The 21,456-nt window shown below is 54.3% G+C and overlaps 2 protein-coding genes across 2 annotated transcripts in view; one reads left to right on the top strand and one right to left on the bottom strand.

Annotated features, from left to right (window-relative positions):
• The window catches only part of PIGL (phosphatidylinositol glycan anchor biosynthesis class L), a 66,581-nt gene extending 49,980 nt beyond the window's left edge, over positions 1-16,601 (top strand). Inside the window, exons 4-7 of the mRNA XM_019511206.1 lie at positions 5,086-5,153; positions 10,434-10,465; positions 15,054-15,187; positions 15,947-16,601. Coding sequence (XP_019366751.1) covers positions 5,086-5,153; positions 10,434-10,465; positions 15,054-15,187; positions 15,947-16,045 — 333 coding nt within the window. The 3' untranslated portion in view covers positions 16,046-16,601. The remainder of the gene's footprint in view (positions 1-5,085; positions 5,154-10,433; positions 10,466-15,053; positions 15,188-15,946) is intronic.
• An 816-nt stretch (positions 16,602-17,417) lies between these two features.
• The window catches only part of CENPV (centromere protein V), a 4,965-nt gene continuing 926 nt past the window's right edge, over positions 17,418-21,456 (bottom strand). The window contains exons 2-5 of the mRNA XM_019510959.1: positions 20,530-20,723; positions 18,912-18,981; positions 17,873-17,987; positions 17,418-17,663 (exon numbers count right to left, since the gene is read on the bottom strand). Of these exons, the coding sequence (XP_019366504.1) occupies positions 17,539-17,663; positions 17,873-17,987; positions 18,912-18,981; positions 20,530-20,723 (504 nt within the window). The 3' untranslated portion in view covers positions 17,418-17,538. The remainder of the gene's footprint in view (positions 17,664-17,872; positions 17,988-18,911; positions 18,982-20,529; positions 20,724-21,456) is intronic.

Raw genomic sequence — 21,456 nt, 5'->3', positions numbered from 1 at the left:
CAGAGCTGGGGGCATCAAGCTGGCAAGGAGGCATACAGCATTTTAAACCTCCTAAATAAATACCCATGACCCAGATATCTGCTGAAGCGTCTCTAAAGCAGGAGCGAAAATAGCGTGTCAGCCAAGGAAACAAGTAGCTCATTTGCCTAGTCCATCCCTGCAAGTTAAGGGGTCTTCTCCATTGGAGGACTGGATTGGTACGGGTTGCAAGTAGCTCTTGGCTACACCAGGATCATCTCTGCTCTTCCAAGATGAGGGCCCTGCATTGATGGGGTAAAAGGAGTGCATGTGTCAATCATCCCAGCTTTGGGGAATTAGCTTAAACCAAGGGAAAAGCCCCCGCAAGACTTAGGCTGACATATATGCTAACTCCGTGGAGCTCTTGTGATTGAAGAACATGCAGCATTTTCACTTCTCAGGATGGACCCCAGGTGGAGAAACCTTTCCCACTTGTCCCCATGGTCCTAGTGTAGGTAGTGGTCCCTTTTATTTCCCGAGTGTTGGCAGCAGGGAGGCAGGCTGCAGCTCCAGCGTGGCTGGAAGGAGGGGTCGTGCGGAGAGGGAGCCGCACCATGTTCCATGTGTTTTTGTTCCATTACAGACTTACTCATTTCCCCAACTGCCCTGGAAGTCAGGGAGTAATTCAATCTCTTTGAGAACTGCAGGGACATATTTCATCCAAGCTCTACATTAAATAGTGCAGACACAGAAATTAAAGGCCGGTGCGCTCAAAGCCAAAACTAATTTATAGACTTTGGGAATGATTTCCTGCCTGCTGGATTTATAAGCAAAGGCCAGTGCCGGGAGAGTCAGCCAAGGCTCGTCTGTCTCGACCTGGATTAGAAAGTACTTAGTGCATGTAGCGCAAATTACATGGGATTGCGTGGGTCTCGGGCAGCCTCGAGATGATGCAATGCCTACAGCTCAGGATCGCAGGCAAGCACTTGGTGACAGACAGTAGGCGTGGGACGCGGAGCTGGAGTCCAGACGGTGTTTGGGCAGACCCTGAGCTAGCGCGGAGGTTCGAGGGTAGCAGGACCTTTTGGGCTGCTCTTCATAGTGGATGGGTGGGGCATCCCCCAAGTTCAGCTGCTCGCGAAAGGTTCCAGCCTCTTGGGCCACGTCCAGACCAGATCTGCAAAACAGGCTCCTGCTCGGCTTGGAATCCAAGCTGGAACCAAGACTCCAGGGGCTGGGCTCCAGGCCCCAAAACTGGTGTGTGCTGGCTTTGGTGTTTGGTGTTGTGTGGCTTTGCCAGACACCCGGGACATGACACAACCCGCAGAGTTCCTTGTATAAGGAAGGGAAGGGTCTCCTGAGAGACCCTGATGCGTCCCTTCTCCTCCACTGCCCCCATCTTTGCTCAGGGTATCATTTTATCCTGTATATTTGAGGCAGGCGGGAGGAAGGGCCTGGGGGCTTTCAGGAGAGCTGGCTCCCACTCAGACATCTGCAGCTCCTGGCCAGCCAGGGCCGTGACACAGATCTCCATTTGATTTGGATCCACAGGCCCTTTATTGTTGATTATGGCTTCTCTCTAACCATGCAGGGTGCAAAGTTTTGTTCATTTCCAGATGAATATCTTCCAAAAATCTGCCTAGTAGAGGGCCTGAGAGATGCCCGCGTAGGTCCCTGATTGCCAGTGACCTCTCCAGAGTAACCAGGCCTGTAAGAATCATGTGGGGAAGAAATGGGGCCACAAATCAGGTTGCTCCTACAGTGTTTTCTGGGATGGCCACTTCTGAGGAAGGAACAGGGAATCTGCTCCCCTGGGAAGTCTCCTTCCAACGGAAGATGGGAGCTGTGCTTTCAAGCGCTGCATGGAGCCAGGAAGAGTCAGGAGACCCAGAGCTCCAAACAGTTTCCCTCTCCTGTGCATGCAGAGGAAGCATGGACTCCAGACCTCTTAGGAGATTCCTCTGCTGGAAACGGAGCAGATTTCCTCCCTCCACACCCCCCCACCTCCAGAAGGGATCTCTTCTTCTGTGTTTATCTTGGCTGCCTTGCTGGCTTCCACCAGTGAAAGTCCCAGCTCCTAAATGCCAAGGTCATCCAGAAAAATAAATCCCAGGAGCAGTTTCAGAACAGGTGCAGAGGGGGAAACCCCCAAGGGTTTGACAGTGTGAGTAGTTCCCACGTCAGGAATGTTTCCCGGCCAAGCCTGTTTTCAGCCTAGACTGTTTCAAGATGTGTATGCTTGTTTGCTTGGTTTCATCATCAGTTGGGGTTGGGTTATGCATTTAAATTAGATGCATGAAGCAATGCCCTCCAGGAAAGCTCTGTGAACTCTTCTCCAGCTAGTGACAGAGGAACTGGAAAGTCAGATTTATTATCAATTGAATGAATCCCAGAGGCCTGAAGAATGTATTTCAATATGATTGATTGCTGCCTGCTTTCATGAGGTTAGCAGTAATGAACACAGCAGTCTGTTGGCATGGAGTCAGCACCCAGTGTGAGAGACGCTGCATGTAGGATAGATGTGATGTCCATCCATCAACAGCTGCACATCAGCTTGAGCATGGTGCCTGCTGATACAAGGCCAGCCTTGTAGATGTAGCCATGCTGCAGGTGAAGGTTGCCGCTGTACCTGTCACGTCTCCAAGACAGGTCGCTGCATGCACGGAGGCAGATGCACGCTCAGAATGGCATGCTGGAAGGTGCTGCAGATTGATAGGCGGATGTCTTGAGAGTAAGGCAGGCACCAACTCTGTAGCCCATTTAAACCCAACAGCTCCCACCAGCAAGAGCTCCCATCCAGAACAGGTGCAAAGAAGGAAATGCTCCAGAGACTCCAGCAAGCCAGTAATTTCCATGTCAACAATATTTTCCTGTCCCAGCCCTTTGCTTGTGGAAGTGGCCTGGCCTGTTTCACTACAATAATTTGCAGCTTATCTATTCTACTTCTGGGCTCTTATCTTGCCCTCATCACCTTGGTATCTGAAGCCCTTCCAGCTGCACAATAACTGCCATGACTAATGCCTGTCACAGATGCTTTTCCTCATCCCCTTCCGGGGGCCGGATGTCATGGGGTGCTCTGTGTTGGCTGCTCAGAGCACAAACCTGTCTGGGTATCTCCGGTTGCTACATCCTCTCGTTGGGTCAGGGTCACCCACCATCACTGTGCAGAGTAAGCACCTGATGCTGGGGGGGAGCCCAGTGGGACTCAGTGTGACATAAGATACGTGCTGTTGAATGGGAGCGGAGGGATCAGACTGTTAGTTCTCCAGGACAAGGTCTGCGTCTTATCTCTGGGTCCACCCATTGGTGACACACCAGGGAATGATGTGACCTTGGATCATCCAGCCCATATAACCAGGTGTCTCACAGCCAGGGACAAGGACAGCCTTTGCTGGAGTCCTGAGTGAGCTGAGTGGCAAGGGTAGATCCTCTCACGGCTCTGCCTCTCTGGGCTCTAAGGCACAGCTCTGGGTGATGCCTTCTCTTATCTCTCCCAGCCACAGGCCTGACCCCAGAGAGGCAGCAGGGAAAAATGTAAATCTACCGTGCATGAAAGAGACTTCCAGGAAATGCCTCCTCCCATCTGGCCACAGTGAGGAGGCCTCCCGTCAGACATGTTAGCCAACTCAAATTCACAGCCTGGGGTGAAGTGGGAAGTCCGACTGGGGACATGTGTAGGGTGGAGGGATTCTGTAGCAGGTGCCTGTGTTCTCTGATCATTTCTTATCTCCCTTCTCCCAGGGCACCTTTTGCCTTAGAAAGGGCCTCTCCTGTTGGAAGAGCGGAGCAGCAGGTTGCAGCATGCCCTGGGCCATTGGGCCAACCTGCCGAGGTGCATGTCTTTTCTGCCCCAGCCTGGGCGCTGCCCTGTTGTCATCTGAGTTGGGAATCAGGAGCCTTTCAGTACCCAACAACAGGAGGGCAGAGTGAGCCTCAGGGTCAGCTCTGTGCCCACAAGTCATTTGGGTGCCCTTTTTGCACCCTCCTGTTCCTGCTGCCCTGTGACGGCGGTATTGCAGGGGGCAAGCGGAGTAGCTGAGTCTTGCTGCTGTGCTCTGGGGAAGCCTTGGCACCTTTGGGATGTGCTCAGTGTCACTTCTGCTGGTTGGACCAAGAAGATGGAGGCCATTGACACGCTGCCTTTGAGTGAAGAAGCAGCTCCTCCCCAAACAGCAATAAGCAGCCTGTCTTGTGGGCGTCTGCCCTAGCCAACAGCATCTTGTGCGCAGCTGGTTGGATAGAAGAGCTAATTCCATTGCTAGGCTGTTTGTCCACAATGTGTCTGTGGGCGCGTCTACACGTGCCTCTTTTAAGCGGGCTTAGCCTAAAATCTCCACTTTTAAGGTATGTTAAGGCTGCGTGTCTACATGTGTCCACCCTTAATGTGCCTTAAAAATGGCAATTTAAGACTATGTGAGCCTAAATTTGATACCTGCGTAAAGCAGGTATCAAATTTAGGCACAAAGAGCTAAGTCATACTAGTGCTCATGTAGATGCACTAATGCGCATTAACACGGTGTGCGTCAATGGATACACATCGTGTTAATGCACATTAGCATGTCTGTATGTGCGCTAATGTGACTTAGCTATTCATGGCTAGATTTAATGCGCCTTAATGCATATTAGTACATCCACATATAGACGTGCGCCTGCGTTCTTGTAATGTGCCTTAAGCAAAGGCACATTAAGTTTAGGCGCGCATAAATACATGTGTAGATATGCCCTGTCAGTAGCAGCGTGTTGGCACCCTGGTGCTGTGCTGCTCTCAAGTCCCTGCTGCTGTCCTAGGGAGCGTGGGCTGCATGCATGCTCAGGAAGAATGTTCCCGGGGGGGTGTTGCTGGTAAGAAGCTTTGCTCTTCTCAGATGTTGCTGCAAACAGGCATCAGCTGTATTGGATGGGGGCGCACCTTGCTTGTCTTCCAGTTTGGCCTTTTGCTGTGCTCAGCACCAGCATTTCTTCTTACGCCCATGGCACTGCAGAGCCCTGGTTCTGCACAAGGCCCCGTAGTTCTGGGTGCTGTACAAAGCCAAACTCACTGCTGGAGCGCTGAGTCTGACGGTAGCTGCGAGCATGGCTGTGGGTCTCTGCATCTCTCAGTGTGTTTGTTTGTGGGTTCTTTTGCAGGTGGTAACCTTTGATGCTGGAGGAGTGAGTGGCCACGCTAACCACATCTCCCTTTACGTGGCTCTAAGGTACAGTGCTCCACACAGTCCCCGGGGAGCGGCACTGAAATGCTGTTTGAAAGAGGGTGAATGTGCTTGTGTAACTAAAGGACTGTGAGCTAGAACCCAAACTCAGCTGCAGGGTGGTCCGCCCCTGTGTGTAATTCCTCTGGGGCATCAGGGTGCTTTTACAAGGGGAAGAGGGGTATTTTGCATGTGGGACAAAACCCATTGCTGCTGCTGCATGACTGAGGTCAGAGCAGACATACCCGGGAGGAATTCATTCCAGTGTGCCCACAAGAGGTTTGTATGCCAATGTGCACATGGGTCTGCCAACTCTGGACTTTGGTGCGAGGGCACTACCCATGGCAGGAGATGCCAGACATCAGGGCTGGAGGTCAGGGCCAGTGTGTGTTTTGTCCACATGGTTCTGGCTCCCCATGAGTGCCCTCCATGAGGGCCAGGCCAGTGATGGCAGGAGGGGTCTGCAGGCCCACGGTGCAGCTGTATGTTACCAGTGAGGATGGGAGTTCGTGGAGCGGGGCCAGAAAAGGGTGCAGCAGGCTGGGGCCAAAGTGAATCTCCACCATGGTTGGGAGGGCTTAAATCTGGGGCCCTTTTTTTCTCCCTTCCTGTCTTGTGTCTGGCCTTGCCTCACAGACAAGCATACCTCCACTCTCTGTGCCCCCGTGGGTTCTCATGCAGGCTGCCTGTGCAGGCAGTGCTGCCTGGCATGGCTGTGACTTTTTACACACCGATACTCCTGCCACATTCAGATTAACCCTGTCACGGTCTGTCTCCTCCCCATGAGCTATGGCTGCAGTCACTGCAGGGGTGCTTAGGGAGGATTTCGTCCCACTGAGAAGAGCAAAGGCCACTGAGACCATCCCAGTATTGACAAAAAGTCATTTTGAGTCCCCGCAGCTTGTGGCAGGGCCCATGAGCTACACGGTAGAAGCATAGTGCATTCTCACTCGGTCCTGAGACACTTCCATAAGCATCTCTGCTAATCACAGGGTGACACTGGGGAAGGGCTTGAGAGAACCTCTGTCTCAGAGCTTTCCCGTTTGAAAAGATGGGGTTTTCCGCCGATCTGGTGGTGGTCGCAGTCATTTTGCTGTGCGCGAGTCATAGAAATCATAGAATCATAGAAAATGAGGGTTGAAGGGACCTCAGGAGGTCACATCTAGTCCAGCTCCCTGCCCAAAGCAGGACCAGCCCCAACTACATCATCCCAGCCAAGGCTTTGTCTGCCCGGGTCTTCAAAACCTCCGAGGATGAAGATAGCACTGCCACTCTGGGCAGCCCGTTCCACTGCTTCACCACCCTCCGAGAGTCACAGGACGGTTTGGTTTTAAACAGACTGTCTTCCCTCCCAGCCGGCGCTCTGTTTGCTGCTGCTGCCCCAGTTTCTGTGTTGTGTGGTGAAGTCCACCTCAGCCCAGCGAGAACGTGAAAGCGGAGTCCCTCTCTGCTTAGGGCAGAGCAAACCGAGTGGAAAACAGGCGCTGCTATATTTAACCACCATGCATTATGTCGTTATAGCAACTGCATCCATAAAACTTATATCAGCAACGCCATCTAAAAAGCGGCATCAAGGCACCATTAGCCAAGCCGGTCTTGTCTGTTCCATTTGGGGAAAAGTCTCTGACTTCCCTAGCTTCCTCCCAACGGGCTGCAAGCTCAGCATGGGGCTTGAGGCTTTGCAGGGAGAGCACGTGGCACTTGGTGTGGTGATTAGGAGGTGATTATGAGGCTTGGCAGTGCCTGAGTCCCCTGGCCTGGCTCTGTGCATGCGTGCTCACTCTGGAGAGTGGCATTGCCTGATCCTGGGTATGTCTGGGGCACGTGCATGGGAGAAAAGAGCATTTGCTGTCCCGTGCGGTTGCACCAGAGTGTGGGGGTGGGTTAAATGCCAGTCGTGAGGAGTCGGAAGGAGACCGCCGTTATCCAGCTGGCCTCGCTCAGATGAACGGAGCAGAAGGCACCAGCTTTGTCAGTCCTCAGCAGCCGTTTCCCTGGTAACAGTGACCAGATGATCAGCTCTCTCTAAGCAGAGAAAAGAAACCTCCCGGAATGGCACGTCCTCCCCCAGCTCCTCACGGCATTAGCAGTTTGGTCACGTTGCTGATGGAAGCCGCGGCCGTCCCCGCTCTACCCCAGCGCTGTGGGGGTGAGAGCAGGGAGCAGTGGAGCAGCCTTCTCGTCCGTGCCCTGGAACTGCCCTGAGTCACTGGGTCCTCCAGGCACTGGCAAAACCCAACCGGAGCTTCCGAAGCGTGCACGAAGGTGGCAGGCCTGCAGGTTGTGAGCTGTGGGAGCTCGGCCTGCCAGGGAATCCTGGCCCGCGCAGCCAGGTAGGGAGGAGGCATCTCAGCTCGTGAGCGTTTAGCTCTGGAAGCCTGACCTGAGATGTCTCTGGACTCCCTGGGGACCAGGTGCCCTTCTCCTCCCGCATCTCTTCAGCCCATTAATTCGGCAGATCAGTGGAGCCCATGTTCTTATGCATGTGCTGCATTCCCCTGGTGCGCTGCAGCGACCAACACCATGAAGTCAGACCCTTGCGGAGGGAAGGTCTCAATGTCCCTGCACAATTTCCCATGGAGCAGAGGATTGCCAGAACTGCAGACCACCCAGCGGGGCTTGGACTGCCCTGCCCTCTCCCATGGACCCCTCAGTGAGTCCCCTGACAGCCTAATCCTGACGTCCTCACTTGGTTTTTACTTGCTTCTTGCTGCCAGCTTTGGTCCGAGATGCTGGTGCTCCACGCCTGCCAGAGAGTTGTGCCTAGGAGAGCCGGTAGAGAGTTGCTCCTGAGACTGACCAAAGATCAGGTCTCAGATTGCACCTAATGCCTGAACACTGAGGTTCTGTCCTGCCAGCTGCTGAGCACCTGCAAGCCCTTAGCACTCCTGGATCTCTGGGGAGATGCTCAGCACTCTTCCTGATTGGACCTGAGCGAGGAGGACAGCAGTGGACCGTGCAGGTGGATTCCAGTGCCGGCATGCTGCCAGCTGCAGTGCCTCCTCCTCGTGTTTTCCTGCAACTTACACTTTCCCTAGAGTGCAGCACAGCCCGTCTCCAGAACAGCCTTCCTGAAATGGCAGCAGCAAGTGGCCATCACCTCTGCTCTACTTGGAGCTGCTCCGTGGAGACCACTGGGGGGAATAGGATGGGCAATGGGAGAAGCCAGGTTTGAGGGAGTACTGTCAATATTACCAGGTGTGCGGGGGAGGCAGAGCCCTGCCTGCGTTGCATGTTCCCACCACAGTGCACTCCATCCTAGTGCTGGGGGGGATGAACAAACACCCCAGTGATTCCTCCACGGCACAGACCTCTTCCCCATCACTCTGCACTGACCCAAGGGCAGCCTGTGCCACGCAGCTGGCTCAGGATGGAGGCAGCAAGGACAGCAGCTGCACTGCTGCACGTCCACTCCCCGCTCCAAGAATAGCTCCTAAGACTTGGAGCAGAGCAAGGCTGGAGCACCCTGCCGACAAGCTGCCGTGCTCATCAAGCCTCTGAACACAAGTCGCCTCTTTTCCTAACTTGAACTGTCCTTCCCTGCCAGCAGGGCCCCTGCTCCTCGCTGGGACTTCTCCAGGCAGGCCCTGAAAAGCGAGAGGGGTATCCCCATGCCCTGAGGCTTGTGGCCAGTGGTAATGATCATCACTTGGCTCCTGGGGCCAAGCTTTTCCTCCTGCCCCTTGCACATCCCCAAGTCCGGGAGAGATGGTGGCTGAAGAGGGGGACGTCAGCTGTGAGTGGAGAGCTACGTCAGTGCGAAGTGAGGCAGAAGGCAGGGCAGACTACCTACCTTAGAGACTAACCATGGGGTGGAGAGGGATGGCATAAACATTACCAGGCCTGTTCCCCTGTGTGATGGGGTCAGTCCCGTGGGCTGCAGATCTTGGACTCTGGAGAAGAGACGAAGACTGATGGGAGACTCTATCCAGGGCCTCTGCCCCCTGGTTGCTGCGCCTGAGTTGTGCCATGACCCGCATTTCTGGCCGGACTCCAGCTTTGAACTGCTTTGTGTATTCATCACCCAGTGCTTCCTATTTTGTCTATGCCTGTGTGGCTAATCCCTTTCCTTGAAATGAACCAGAAACAAGAGATGACGGGCTTTTGAAAGTGACGGGAGGAACACTGCGGTTTGCATACAATGTGTGGTTTATCCTGCTGGATTTACACATGAATTGTCACATTGTCCGTGCGCAGTGCTGCGCAGGGACGATAACAATCTCTGTCAGTATTACACAGGGTGAAGTAACCTTGCTTGGGGTTTGGGTTTTGGGGTTTTTTTGGCAAACTGGCCCCTGTCTGGGTCTGCACAGCCCAGCTCTGCAACTGCTCCTGCTGCCATCTACCGGACACCTGCACATCTGGCCCACCACAGCAGGGGCCAGAGGACAGCGGAGTGAACTGGAGCTCTTGGAAGTGCCACACAGCAGGGAGGAAAGAGGCACAAAGGAAAGTGAGCCCCAGAGCTGACAAGAATCAAGGCTCAGCATCCCCATGTGCCTTCTGCACATGCGCTGCACCGCACTTGGCATCCCCACGGTCTCATCCCCAGGCTCTCTGGGTTTCCCTGCACTGGGCCAGGATGGAGGCACCATGGCAGTACAGCCCTGCCATTACCCAAACTGTGCCTGGGATGCGAGGGCCATTTGTGCTTCCCACACCCCTCACTGCAACAGCCACTAAACCCCTGGCTGTGGCCCTGAGTGAAAGAGGGCAGCTCCCAAAGCATGGGGGAGGCATCCTGGCCAGCAGTGGGAAGAGAAGTGGGTGGAAGCTCTCCTGTCTGTGCACAGTGATCCAGCCCACCGACATGTGCAGAGACCCCCAGGCATGGCCCAGAGAGGCCTCCAGCTTCCCTAGGAGCTCTGGTGGGGAGGCACTGCTGCCACGCCAGCAGCGCCTTGGAGGGCAAACATTCTTGCAGTGACGCCGGGTGTTGGGCAGCATCTTGCAGCATTTCCTCCGACACAACACTGTGTGTCAGGGAGCCCTTGGCCTGGACTGCACATGCTTGTGCTGAGGATGAGGAGGGTGAAGGCACACGGGGAGAGAAGCCATTTTTGGGCAGCCAGCCCCACTCTGTCCCTGCATCAGTGGGCCCAGGGCACCCAGCGTCTGCTCTTGGAAGTGCATTTCAGGGAGTACCACTGCGAGTGCATGTGCAAGCATGTATGAGTGTGCGCATGTGGGTGTGTGGTCCATCAGACCCTCAAAGCCACTCTGGATGTGAAGCCAGGTTTGCAAGGCCTCCCCTTGCACTCACCCTCTGTCTCTTTTTCTTCCCAGGCACCTGCACTCAGAGGGGAAGCTCCCTGAAGGTATGTCGCCCACGTCTCCCCAGTGCTTGCCCCAGGTGCCAGCAGGCTCCCTCTCCCCAGTTAAGCAACCCCTTCACTTGCATGTTCTGTCTGAATCATCCACCTTCCATTTGCAATGCAAATGAACCTGCAGCTCTGCTCCCTGCTGCTCTGTCAACTCCCCATGAACTCCTTCCTGGACCAGGGTGTTGCAGCTGTTGGGGCCAGCCTGGCTGGGGAGCTGGGGCGCGACGCCATGCTCAGCCCTTCTCGCTGTGTCCCTCACCACTTGCCTTTACCTGCCTTCCCCACTCTTTGGCCTCCCCTGGTTTGCTCATCAGCCCTGAGACAAGATGCAGTGGTGCCAAGGGCTTTAGAAATGCAGATAGAGGGACAGGTGGAACCAGGTGACCCTTTGGCTGAGGGGCTTTCTAGCTCTGTCCCAGCACAGTCCGAGCTCTGCTCCCCTTACCGCTGTGGGCAAGTATGACGGCCGTGTCTTAAACCTGTGTCCAGCCCCCAGCTGCAGGAACAGCCTCCCACTATTTGGTTAGCAGGGGACAGGGAAAAACCATCTGTGTCCGTGCTGGGGAACAGCAGAAGCCAAAAACAGAGAGGAACAGCAACTCCCTGGCATGGGGTTGCTGTTTGCTGCTGGTCTGATGGAGTGAGCATGAACTCAGACACCAGTGTCCCCTCTGCTCTGTTTCTGACTGGCCCTCTGTGGCAACAGGTAAGTCACTGTCCCTATGCATGCCTCAATTGTCCTGTCTGTGAAATGGGAACATTAACACTGACCTCTCCTCCAGGAGTAGGATAAAAACTGAGGACCGGGGTACTAAAAGAAATGGAGGTTCAGGGGAGACGCAGGGGTTTCATATGTTTGGAAGACTGTCCAGATGGAGAGTGATTGTTCTCCCCTGGCCTAGAGGCCAGAGCCTGAGGCAGTGGGCTTGAACAGCAGAGTCCAGGACCTGTCATGAGAAGCTTCTCAGCTGCCAGAACAGGAGGAACCAGCTATCAACCCAGTGGAAGCTCTGTCACCAGAGGTTTGGGAAGAGGCTGGACAGGCACGGGTCTGGGGTGGTTTAGGAGCAGCAAATCCTGCAGCTGGGCAGAGGGCTGGCCATGATGGCCCTTGAGGTCCTCCAGCCCTGTGGTTCTGAGTTTGTGCAGCACTGAGAAGGGGAAAGGGCAGGGGCAGCTCGTGCTAAGCCTTCCTACAGTCGTCTGGAGAACGGGCCTTGCTGGAGCAGCAGAGGGAGCTCCAAAGTGCTGTGGACAAGATGAGCGAGCACCGGTTGTTACTGCCATGCTCTGTGGAGACAGATTTGTACCGGGGGCCTCTACACCCCCCCTCTACAGGCTGGCTTCAGACGCTGCTGGAGCTTCACGCTGGTCTTTGGGGTTGGTTTTAAGCATGTCTAAAATTGGTCCCGGGAGCCAGGCTCACGTCTAGGTGGTGCCTGTTTCTCCCCCAGTGTCAAAGGACTCCTGAAGCTATGCTCGCTCCTCTGATTACATCACATCTGACATGACCTACAAGTGCCCATGGAGTGGGGAGCCCCGGCGCTGCTGCTTACACTGAGCCTTTCCAAATATAGTCCCCGACCCGTTGACATGCCCGGCATTTCTAATTTGATCTGGCGGGCATGCGGGGGCCATGCATCAGAGGGGCTTGGTGACAGGAGCGTGACGTCAGGAGCACAGCTGAGAAGCACGCTTAAAAGCCGGGGGGGCGTCTGAAGTTGAACCCGCCTAAGTGCATGGGATTGGTGGATCCACAGAAAATCCTTCCACGTGTCATTGGGCAGCGAAGCCTGTCAGCGTTGTGAGACAAGATGGCACTGACGGGTTGTGAGACAAGATGGCACTGTGTGCAGTGATGTGCCCATGAGCACCCACATATCCCACCTGGCCTCCTAAGCCTCTGCCCAGCGTGGACACCACACTCCCAGCTCCTGGCTGGAACTGGCTTCCTCCTGGAAGAGCCCAGGTACAGGCACAGGCACCTAGCAGGAGCAGCATCAGCAGCTCCACTTGCATGTGCTTGTTGGAAGGAGAAAGCCCAACTGGCTCCCTTCAGGCCCTGCACTGCTATTCCAACTGCCAGCAGCTCCTCTACACTTGCATCGGGTTCACAGGCGCAGCAGTCTGCCCCCCACACAGAGGTTATGAGCAGATCCCTCAATAGCACTGGGTGGTTGTTGCCTATCTCTGACCCCAGCTGGGAGCAGGAAGCATGTTTTCCCAGCCCTTCCCCTCTCCAGAGGGACTCTCCAGCCCCTACCTGCTTCCTGGCACCCACTGCTCGCAGGCGGAGCAGCCTCTGCTGCTAGTGCCTGGTGACTCCAGTCACCTAGCTGGCACAGAAGCCTCCTGCATGGCCCTGCAGGGCACAAGCTGTGGCTGCCTGGCTGTGCCTGCCCCCAGCCTGGTCATCAGGACTGTGAGCTGGCACCTCTCACCAGCAGCACATTCCCTGGCAGAGTTTTTACTTTCAAAGAACATGTGGGCTGCTGGGGCGGGAGGAGGTCAGGGCATTTGCTGCAGGAACTGGGGTTTCTTAGATAAAGATGGGCTGGAAGCGGGGAGGGCAGTTTCCTCCACAGAGCACCCATAACCCTAAACCCTCCTCTGCTCCCAGCTTTGCAAGAACAGCTTGGGCAGCTCTGCCAGGCTCATAAACAGTTGGCTGGAAAGCAAGAGGCACCTCACATTGCGGTTGCTCCCAGCCCCTCTCCCTGTCCCGCGCAGGGCTGAGACACCAACAGGTGCCTGGTGGAAATGCTGGATTTTTTTTTTTGGGGGGAAAAAAATAATAATAATAATAATTACAAAATATATATATGGTGGAAATGCTGGGTGCCAGGGCAGGAGATTCCAGTTCCAGAGCTCTCCTCTGCTATTCAGCTCAGCGGGGCATGACCCCAGCCCTGCCAGCTGGAACTACCCAGCAAGTAGATTGCTGGGCTGTGGCTGCCTGAAGGATCTCGTGTGATCAGCGAGTTCTCCATCCGTATCCCCTTTGTCCTGCAAAAAGTGCGCAGCCTGCTGGTGGGTACCCCCTGGGGATGGGCTGCAGATCCTGTGCTGGGTAAGTCTTGGCACTGAACCACATCCGAATAATTCCTTTTTGGGAATGGAGGCATGGGCCTTTTGGGGAGCGGATGGAGGGGATGTTTGCATCTGCCTGTCACAGCAGCCCTGTCCCGGTGGCAGCCACCAGAGCAGGATCCAGCCCTATGCAAGTAGCAGCCTGAAGAGCAGCAGCGGGGCACTGACACAGCGATGGCCATTGGCCTGGTGAAACAAGCCAAGGCTAAACCTGCCTCTGAAATGAGGCCTGGGGCTTGTTGCCTCAGAGAATGCCTTGAGCCCCCTGGCCTGCAGCCCGGCTCCCCACAGCTTGGCTCTTGCAGGGCAGGAGTCCCCCAGGCATAGGCCAGGGAGTGGTGCAGGGTGTCCCCGGCTCACACCTGGTGGTTCCAGGGGGCTAGGTGGCACAGGCGTCCACTCGCCACGGCCTCACTTTAAGGACTAGCTCAGTTGCCGTTAGCAGGCAGGTGCTCCCCTGGATTGCTGCCCTTGCACTATGAATTACCTGGGCACATAGGGTGACACCAAAGCCGGGAAACCTGGAGAGCCTAGGAGCTCAAGGCAGCAGGGCCACCTGTTCCCAGCTTCTGGGCTAGGGCTCATCTTGGGCTTGGTGTTTACTTGCAGCCTGCTTTCCACCATCCCAGAGCTCCACCTGCTGGCCACAGCCCCCACGGCCTGCTCCGGTTTTCCACTCTCAGCTCTGCCGAGCTTGGAAAAACACCTGAAACAATCAGCGTGATGGCAGCAACGCCAGATTTGGAAGCACTGAAGAATCTCAGGGCAGGTCCCAAGGAGCTCCGCTCCCTTCATGGGACCAGCAGCTGAGCTGAGTTCAGTAGTGAGGACAATTTAGTTGTGAAAGGAAAATTCACAGGAGTCTTAGAAATATCAGCAAAATCTCCCCCACCTGTTCCAGGCACCCCCTGCCTGGTAAGCATCTGACAGTGCCATTGCCAGCCTGGGGTAACAGTTGACACCATCCAGACCACACCAGGAAAGCCTTCCCTGCCCTAACGAAGAATGGCAAAGGAGGAGGGACAGCACACCAAGGGCTGCTCATGCAGGTTTTATCTGACACTGCTTTGGCATTGAAGGCCTTCCTGTGCACCCTGCCTGGAGTGAACCAGAGCAGCTCAGAAATCCTTTAGGTGGTGGGTCTGTGCAGGCAGGTTGCCAGCTCGTAAGTCCACATCCAGCCCTAGTAGAACAATTAAGAAGTAAGGAAGCATTTGAGTGGAAGAGCAGGTGGCATGAAAGGAGAGGCCGATGAGGCTTGGAAGTGGGGTGCCTGCCTCTGGCATGGGGAACTGCCATTATTGGAAGTTCGTAGGGGCAGGCTGGAAAAGCATCTGTCTGGGATGGATTAGATGGAGCTGGACTAGATGTGATGCCCTGAGGGTCTGCTCAGCCCGATCCTTCTATGACAGGGACCCCTGTAGCATCTGAAAGCCCAGCCTGGCGATCCTGCAGACTAGTAACCATCCTGCTCTTTTTTGTCTTTGCTCAGGATGCCAAGTCCTCATCCTGGAGTCGGTGAATCTCCTGCGGAAGTACATCTCCGTGCTGGACGTGCCCATTAGCTGCCTGCTGTCCCGGGATGTTCTCTTCATACTAACCAAGGAGGAGTCTGAGCAAGCCAAGGTGAGATGCTTTGTGCCTGCCCCACCAGTTAGATCGTGCCATAATGATGGTGAGGGAATTGCCCAAGAGGGTCTCACGCACTCGGATTATTCAGGTTGCATTTTGGCAATTTATGATGATTCAGTAGATTGGCTTTTAGGAATCCAAAGGGCGTGAGTCTTGCACCGCAGCTTGTAGCCACCCAGGTATTGGATGCAGAGGTGTGGTCTACAGAGTCTGCCTTTCTCTGCATGAAATAACTCTATCTTGATGGGATCGTGCAGGCTGCTCAGCTCAATACAGGGCACTGCTTGCTAGAGCCCGCAGTCACCAACTGCAGCTCCAGGTGGGTGACGATGGCCACTCCTAGCAAGTTGTACTCTCTTAGGGGCAAACCTGGGGATGCTTTGCTGTGAGAGTCCTGGTACCCAGTGCTGAGCTGTCACCTATATGAGGGCAGCAACAGGACACTCCTGGTACAGAAACTGCTCTGAGACTTGAAAGCACCATTAGTTACTTGGGCTTCTGGTCCCTGGAGCCTGTCCTCCCCAGAGGCCCAGGCTTCCTGACTGTCGTGTTACACACACCACCATCAGTGTCCTCCTGGCAGCTGCAGATCAGGAGAAGCCACTTTAAATGATCAGTTCAGTCCAAATCCTGCCGGGGTGGGGGCCCCACTGTTAATCTAATAGGCAGCTTTCCAGAAAGGCCTGGGTGCTGCCCTCTGAATGGGCATGGAAGTTTCTGGCAAAGCCGTCTCACCTTTTTGTCTCCTTCTAGCGGGCCATGCGGTGTCATCGCAGCCAGCTCCTCTGGTTTCGCCACATCTACATGGTATTCTCTCGCTATATGGTGATCAATTCCCTCCGCCTTCTGTGACGCAGTGCAGAATCGCACACGCCTCCCAGAGCGCTGAGATCCCAGAGAGGGGACCAAAGGAGAGAGGCAGTCTGCCAGGTCAAGCACTACTGAAAGCGCCTGCTTCTGCCTGCTATGGGAAGCAGACAGTGCCCAGAACCCCTTGACTGCAGATGCATGCTGTAGGTACTTCCTTCTGCTCCTTTACTTGGGCTCTAACAACTCTTGAATGTTCTCACTGCAATAACCCAATAGGATCGGAAACACGGAACAGTCTGAGGGTAATTACAAGTGAGAGTTCAGAAGTCACTCAGGTTACAGCACTGGTGTTCTTCAAGGATCTAGAGCTCAGGGTCACCCTGCAATCCTTGCCTTCTGCCCTGTTCCCCAGGGCAGACACCAGGAATGACATGTCCAAGGGCACATAGTCTCCCTTGGGATTTGATCCTGCCAGCCCTCAGGCTGCAATATTGGACCACAAAGGACTACTGGATCATGGAGGACCCCCGTGCAGGCAGCCTGCCACTTCCTGAACTTTAAGATCCCAAACTTGTAAAATAAAACATCAGCAATTACAGATGGATGTGCTGGTTCCTTCCACCTTGAGCCCCCAGCCAGGCTGTGGGGTGAGCAGCAGCCCATGGGGTGAAGCATTAGTATTTATTCCTACAGGGTGGCAGCACGACAGGCAGTTCTGCAATGGAGTACGTTTGCAGACATCGGCGTTCCAGCAGCCTGGTGTGGCTCCTCCTGCCTTTGAGTTCAGCGGGTAAGTGATGGGTCAGCCAGTTCTCGCCCATCTGTGTATAGTGTGTTAGTCTACATAGAGGTTGGAGCAGAGAGCAAAGGAGGACTGTCACCCTGAGGCAGTCGTAATAATGCTCATCACTCCCATTGTGCTTTCCCCTCCATACTGCACCAGCTATTAAACCAAAATTAGGGCTTAACTGTGTGCTCAAGCCCTGATCTCATGCTTAAATACGTACCTAAGAACATGGCGAGGTCTTTCCTTAGACAACAAAGCACCTTAGCACGTGGATTTACACAAGAGCACAGCCAGGGAAGTTAACTTAAGCATGGGCATAAGTATATAGTTGTACTAGAGCCTATCAGGTCACTATAAATGGGGTTTAACTGTAAATCCGGAGGCAGACCAGGGTAACAGAGCAGTGTCCCCAGAGAAGGGACTGTTGTATGTAGGAGAATGGTATAAACCAGACAGTAACACAATTAGGACATGTCTTCATTAGACTCTTTCAATGGAAGCAAGAATCTTGTTCTGGCCGGTGTGATTTGAACTTTGGTAGGTAAAGTACCAAGGAGCCAGCTTTGGGATGGGTCCAGAAGCAATGGGCTTTGAGAATGGAGGGGTAAATCAGGCAGCACTGGGGGATTTACTTAAGGAAAAAAAGCAAAGATTTATTTCCCTCAGAGCTCAGCACAGGACAGCTTGAGCTAACATCACGCGCTGGTCCACCTGGGCCAATGCACACACTTGGCGCCCTGAAGCGGCGTCACGGTTTCGACATGCTCCTGATAGTCTTGTGCTCCTTCACTGCCTTCTCCCACTCCTTGCCATTGATCTCCTCGACGGTGGTGCTGTGCACAGTGCCCTCATCCAAGCAGTGCGGGGCAATTCCTACAGAAAGAGGAGAAATAACTGCCCAGAAGGGGAGCTGGCCCATTCCAGGGCTGGCACAGCTCTTGGTCCAGCTACAGCTGTCAAGCGCAGGTGCACTGTGCTGCCTTGGACAAAGTGCTTGTGGTCCCAGGGGGCATGAGCCCAGCTGGACACTCATTTTTGTTGCCAGCTGTTTGCCAGGTTTCCCTCCCTGTTCCTTTACCTACCATAGCCATCTGGGTTAGAGCGGGGAGTGTAAAAGCTCTGCACACCACAGGTCTTGCAGAAGGTGTGCTGGGCGCAGTGTGTGTTGAAGGTATACCTGGTTATGTTATCAGCACCCTGAGTAAACAGAGAAAGGACAAAAGTTTGCCGGGAGAGCAGGAACAGGTCACTCCCCACTGCCTCCGGGCATTGGGCTTGTAACTAAGAAGTGCAAAATGGCAGGCCCAGAACAGAAGCTTCATTACAGCCAGGCTAAAAATATCTTGGTTTGAGTTACAGGGTTCCTGTGCTGCTGTTGCTCCTTTTCCTCTCTCCTCCCCTCACAGTACAACAGGCACCGAGGCTTTAACTTCGGCACGGTACTCTGTTGGCGCAGGCCTGTTTTTTAAATGCCCCACAACAAACACAACTGAACTTCTGTTGTTCCAAGAAGCTGTGGGCAACTTTCTGGGTTCATCTGAGCCCGCAGCGTGCTGCAGTGTGGCAAACTGTTCAACTGCAATGGAAAATCCAGGGAAATCTAATTGTGAGGAGCTGAAGACAGCTGGAAGCCAAGCTAGGCAATGCTCTTGTAACCATAAAGATTTAGAAGTTAAGCTTGCAATCAGGATTGAAAACATCAGGGTAAAATAGGCTAACGCTGACCTAAGAGGGAGGCAGAATGAACACTTCAGAGTGACGCTGCCGGCGCCTCTGCCAAGACTCACTGAGCCAAGACCGATATGTCTTCCAGAGCTTTGCCACAAGCCCTTAGCTCGTTAGTAGCATGAACAGTGTGGAAGCCCTGCCCTGTACCACCCCAGAGGATAGCAGCCCTTGCCCACAGCACGGTCTTTCCCTGCCTTGCATGTTCCCTTTTCCCACGTGGAACTTCCCTTTTCCCACGTGGAACTTCCCAGGTGTTCCCTGCCAGGCTCCGGGCATCCCAGTGGAGTCCTCAACTCCACGTACTCCCCACCAGCCAGCCGCAGGCACGTTTATGATGCCCACCTGGCTACTGCATGCATCTCTCAGGCCCACCCCCTCGTGCGCTTTCCCTACCTGCAGCAGCTTGAAGCGGGAGGCTGGCACAATGAAGTGTCTGTTCTGTTTCTTGGTGCAAATGCTGCAGCTGTAAAAGTTGGGAAAAGAACTTTTCAGCAGGCAGTTCCCGACCTGCCAGGCAGTATTCACAGCCAGCCCGGAGCACATGGCAGGGGGGATTCTAGGGACAAAATCAGTGTTGCGGTGATAGAAGTGGGCAAGCTGCACCTCTGGTGTGTGCACTGGGTGTGCACATGTGTGGCCTGGACTATAGTACTACAGGGAAGCAAGGTTATCTGCACCAAGGGCTAGGCACCACTTTCTCTCCACACATACAGTGAGTTCTCCGGACACATCAAGGACATGCTGCAGCCTGGACACATACATCTAACCTTTCAGACTAGAGGTTGCCAACTTCATCCAAATGCACCACGATTAATTGATTGGGAGACGTGAGACATGGGCTCTGCAACAATAGCTGAGCTGGAATGGAACAAACGGGGAGTCTGGTGAAAGCAGAAAAGCCTGTCAGGCCTGACATGTGAGCAGAGCTTTGGCAAGAGGAAGCCAGGAGAGGATCATGCCGTGCGTTCTTGAGGGCACCTCATCTGGATGGAACAGAAAACTGCACTTGGGATCGCTGAAGCCCCCTTGGCACTTTTCATGCGAGTCTGGGGATAGTAGCTAAATGCTGTGGGGGCTTTGTACTCTGCCCCCCTCAGAGCCTCTGCAGGTTTCTGGATGTGATGTCCTTCACTCTGTCGTGCCAAGGGCCTGATGGTTATACATAGCTGCTGTGCTTTACACCAAATGTGGTTGCATTTTATTAACGAGGGAGAGCAGCTCCTATACGTAATAGCAAGCCTGTAAGATGCTTCCAGGTGAGATGTTCTGTATGCGTGCGAGATGTTATTAACACTGAACACAGCATCATACTTTGCGCTTGTTTAGCACCTTCTGGGTCCAAATCTCAACCTCATTTTCACAAATACGGATGTATTTAGCTTCACAACATCCCTGGGAGGTATGGAAGCATTATGGCCTCCACTGTGTGGCTGTGGGAACAATGATACAGATGCACCGCTTTCCCAGGATCACAGAGGTTTCTGATTACCCCTGTCGTGGTTGTAGGCTGTGTAATAAAACTCATTAGGGCTTTCCAAACAGATGTGCTCTGAAGTTTCTCTCTGCATCCAGCAGGTCCCTCTGTACGTGCGGACCCGCAGTCAGCGGCACTGTTCTCACGGATTCAGCGGACCCCGGATTGGGGCTGCAGTATTCTGGTGCATTTTAAAAACAGGGAATGTCTCCAAGTTTCCTCTGTGTTCCCGGGAGGCCCGTGCATTTCTGGATCACCTGAAGGCTCTCCCCTTCTTGGCTAAGGCTCCCTGTTGTCACAGCGTGCTCTTCTCTACCTCCACCCCCAATTCTGTCTGCAGGTATCCAACACCTTGTCCTCTCCCTGACACCTGCAGTTTTTGCCGTTGCCTTAGTTGCTCCTCAGAGGAAAGAGTGACCAGGAGACATCCCCACCGTGCTGCCCCTCAGCCCCCTCCCTGCTCTGGTGCTCAGTGCTCTGTACGGCTGCAGAATCAGCATCTGAAATCATCAGTACTGGGAACAAAAAGGCACTCACTTGCAGTCAAAGACATGCAGATCTGCTGATGCCCAAACCTCGAAGCGGACAGCTCCGCAGTGGCAGCCTCCAGCATGCTTCACCAGGCCGCGGTATTCGCTAGGTGGGGAAAAGACACACACAGCGCGTTCACGATTGACCACTGGCCCGGGAAACTGTGTTCTGCTTTGGGCACCTACAAACACTGGTGTAAGCTGCTCAGATTATTTACCAGAGGCCAAAGTGAGGCAGAACAAGGCTTGCTCCCCCCGTGTGTGGTACCTGCAGTTGTGGTTTTGGTGAAGAGCAGGGAAGGAAGGAGCCTGTCGTGTGAACAGCATCTAGGGACTAGGCCGTGCACTTGTTTCCAAATGTACTTGAAGCCTCAGAGCTGCCCTTGAGGACTCTGCCCTGTGCCTTTGTCTCCCCTCTACGGACCTCTCCATGGTCACTCTGCCCAATCAAATGAAGTCCTTCACTATTTCCAGCGACCTGCACAGACCGCTAGTTCAGATTTATTCCTGGGGGTACTACGTGATAGCTGTATGACACGCACGTTCACAGGAGATAGCAGAAGTAGCACCAGGGCTGGGCAGAAAGATCAAAACATGCGTGTGGTGGACGTTTTGCTACCGACGACAGCCAGGAACAGGACGGGGGCAGTTTTTCACCCTTCCGCTCGACACTCCTGCAACCCGAGAGGATTAAGCACAAGTCGCCCCAGATTCAGCGAGGAGAAAAATCAACTTCCTCGTGGCTCAACAGAAGCCAGGACTTAGTGCTGTAAAAATGCGACAAGGGGAACAATCCACCGCCAAGACAAAAATAGCAGTGAAGCCACGGGGACAGCGATTAATTTGCCTGACTATAGCCCTGTGCGCGCTCCGCGCTGCCAGGACCAAGATGTCTGTCCCTTCAGAGCTGGGTGGCGACCGGCCCGCAGGGCCC

Source organism: Gavialis gangeticus, unplaced genomic scaffold (assembly GCF_001723915.1).
Source record: "Gavialis gangeticus isolate Ggan-Ray unplaced genomic scaffold, GavGan_comp1, whole genome shotgun sequence".
In the NCBI taxonomy this organism is placed as follows: Eukaryota; Metazoa; Chordata; order Crocodylia; family Gavialidae; genus Gavialis; species Gavialis gangeticus.
The sequence above is the reverse complement of the archived record's forward strand: the minus strand, read 5'-3'. Positions and strand labels throughout refer to the sequence as shown.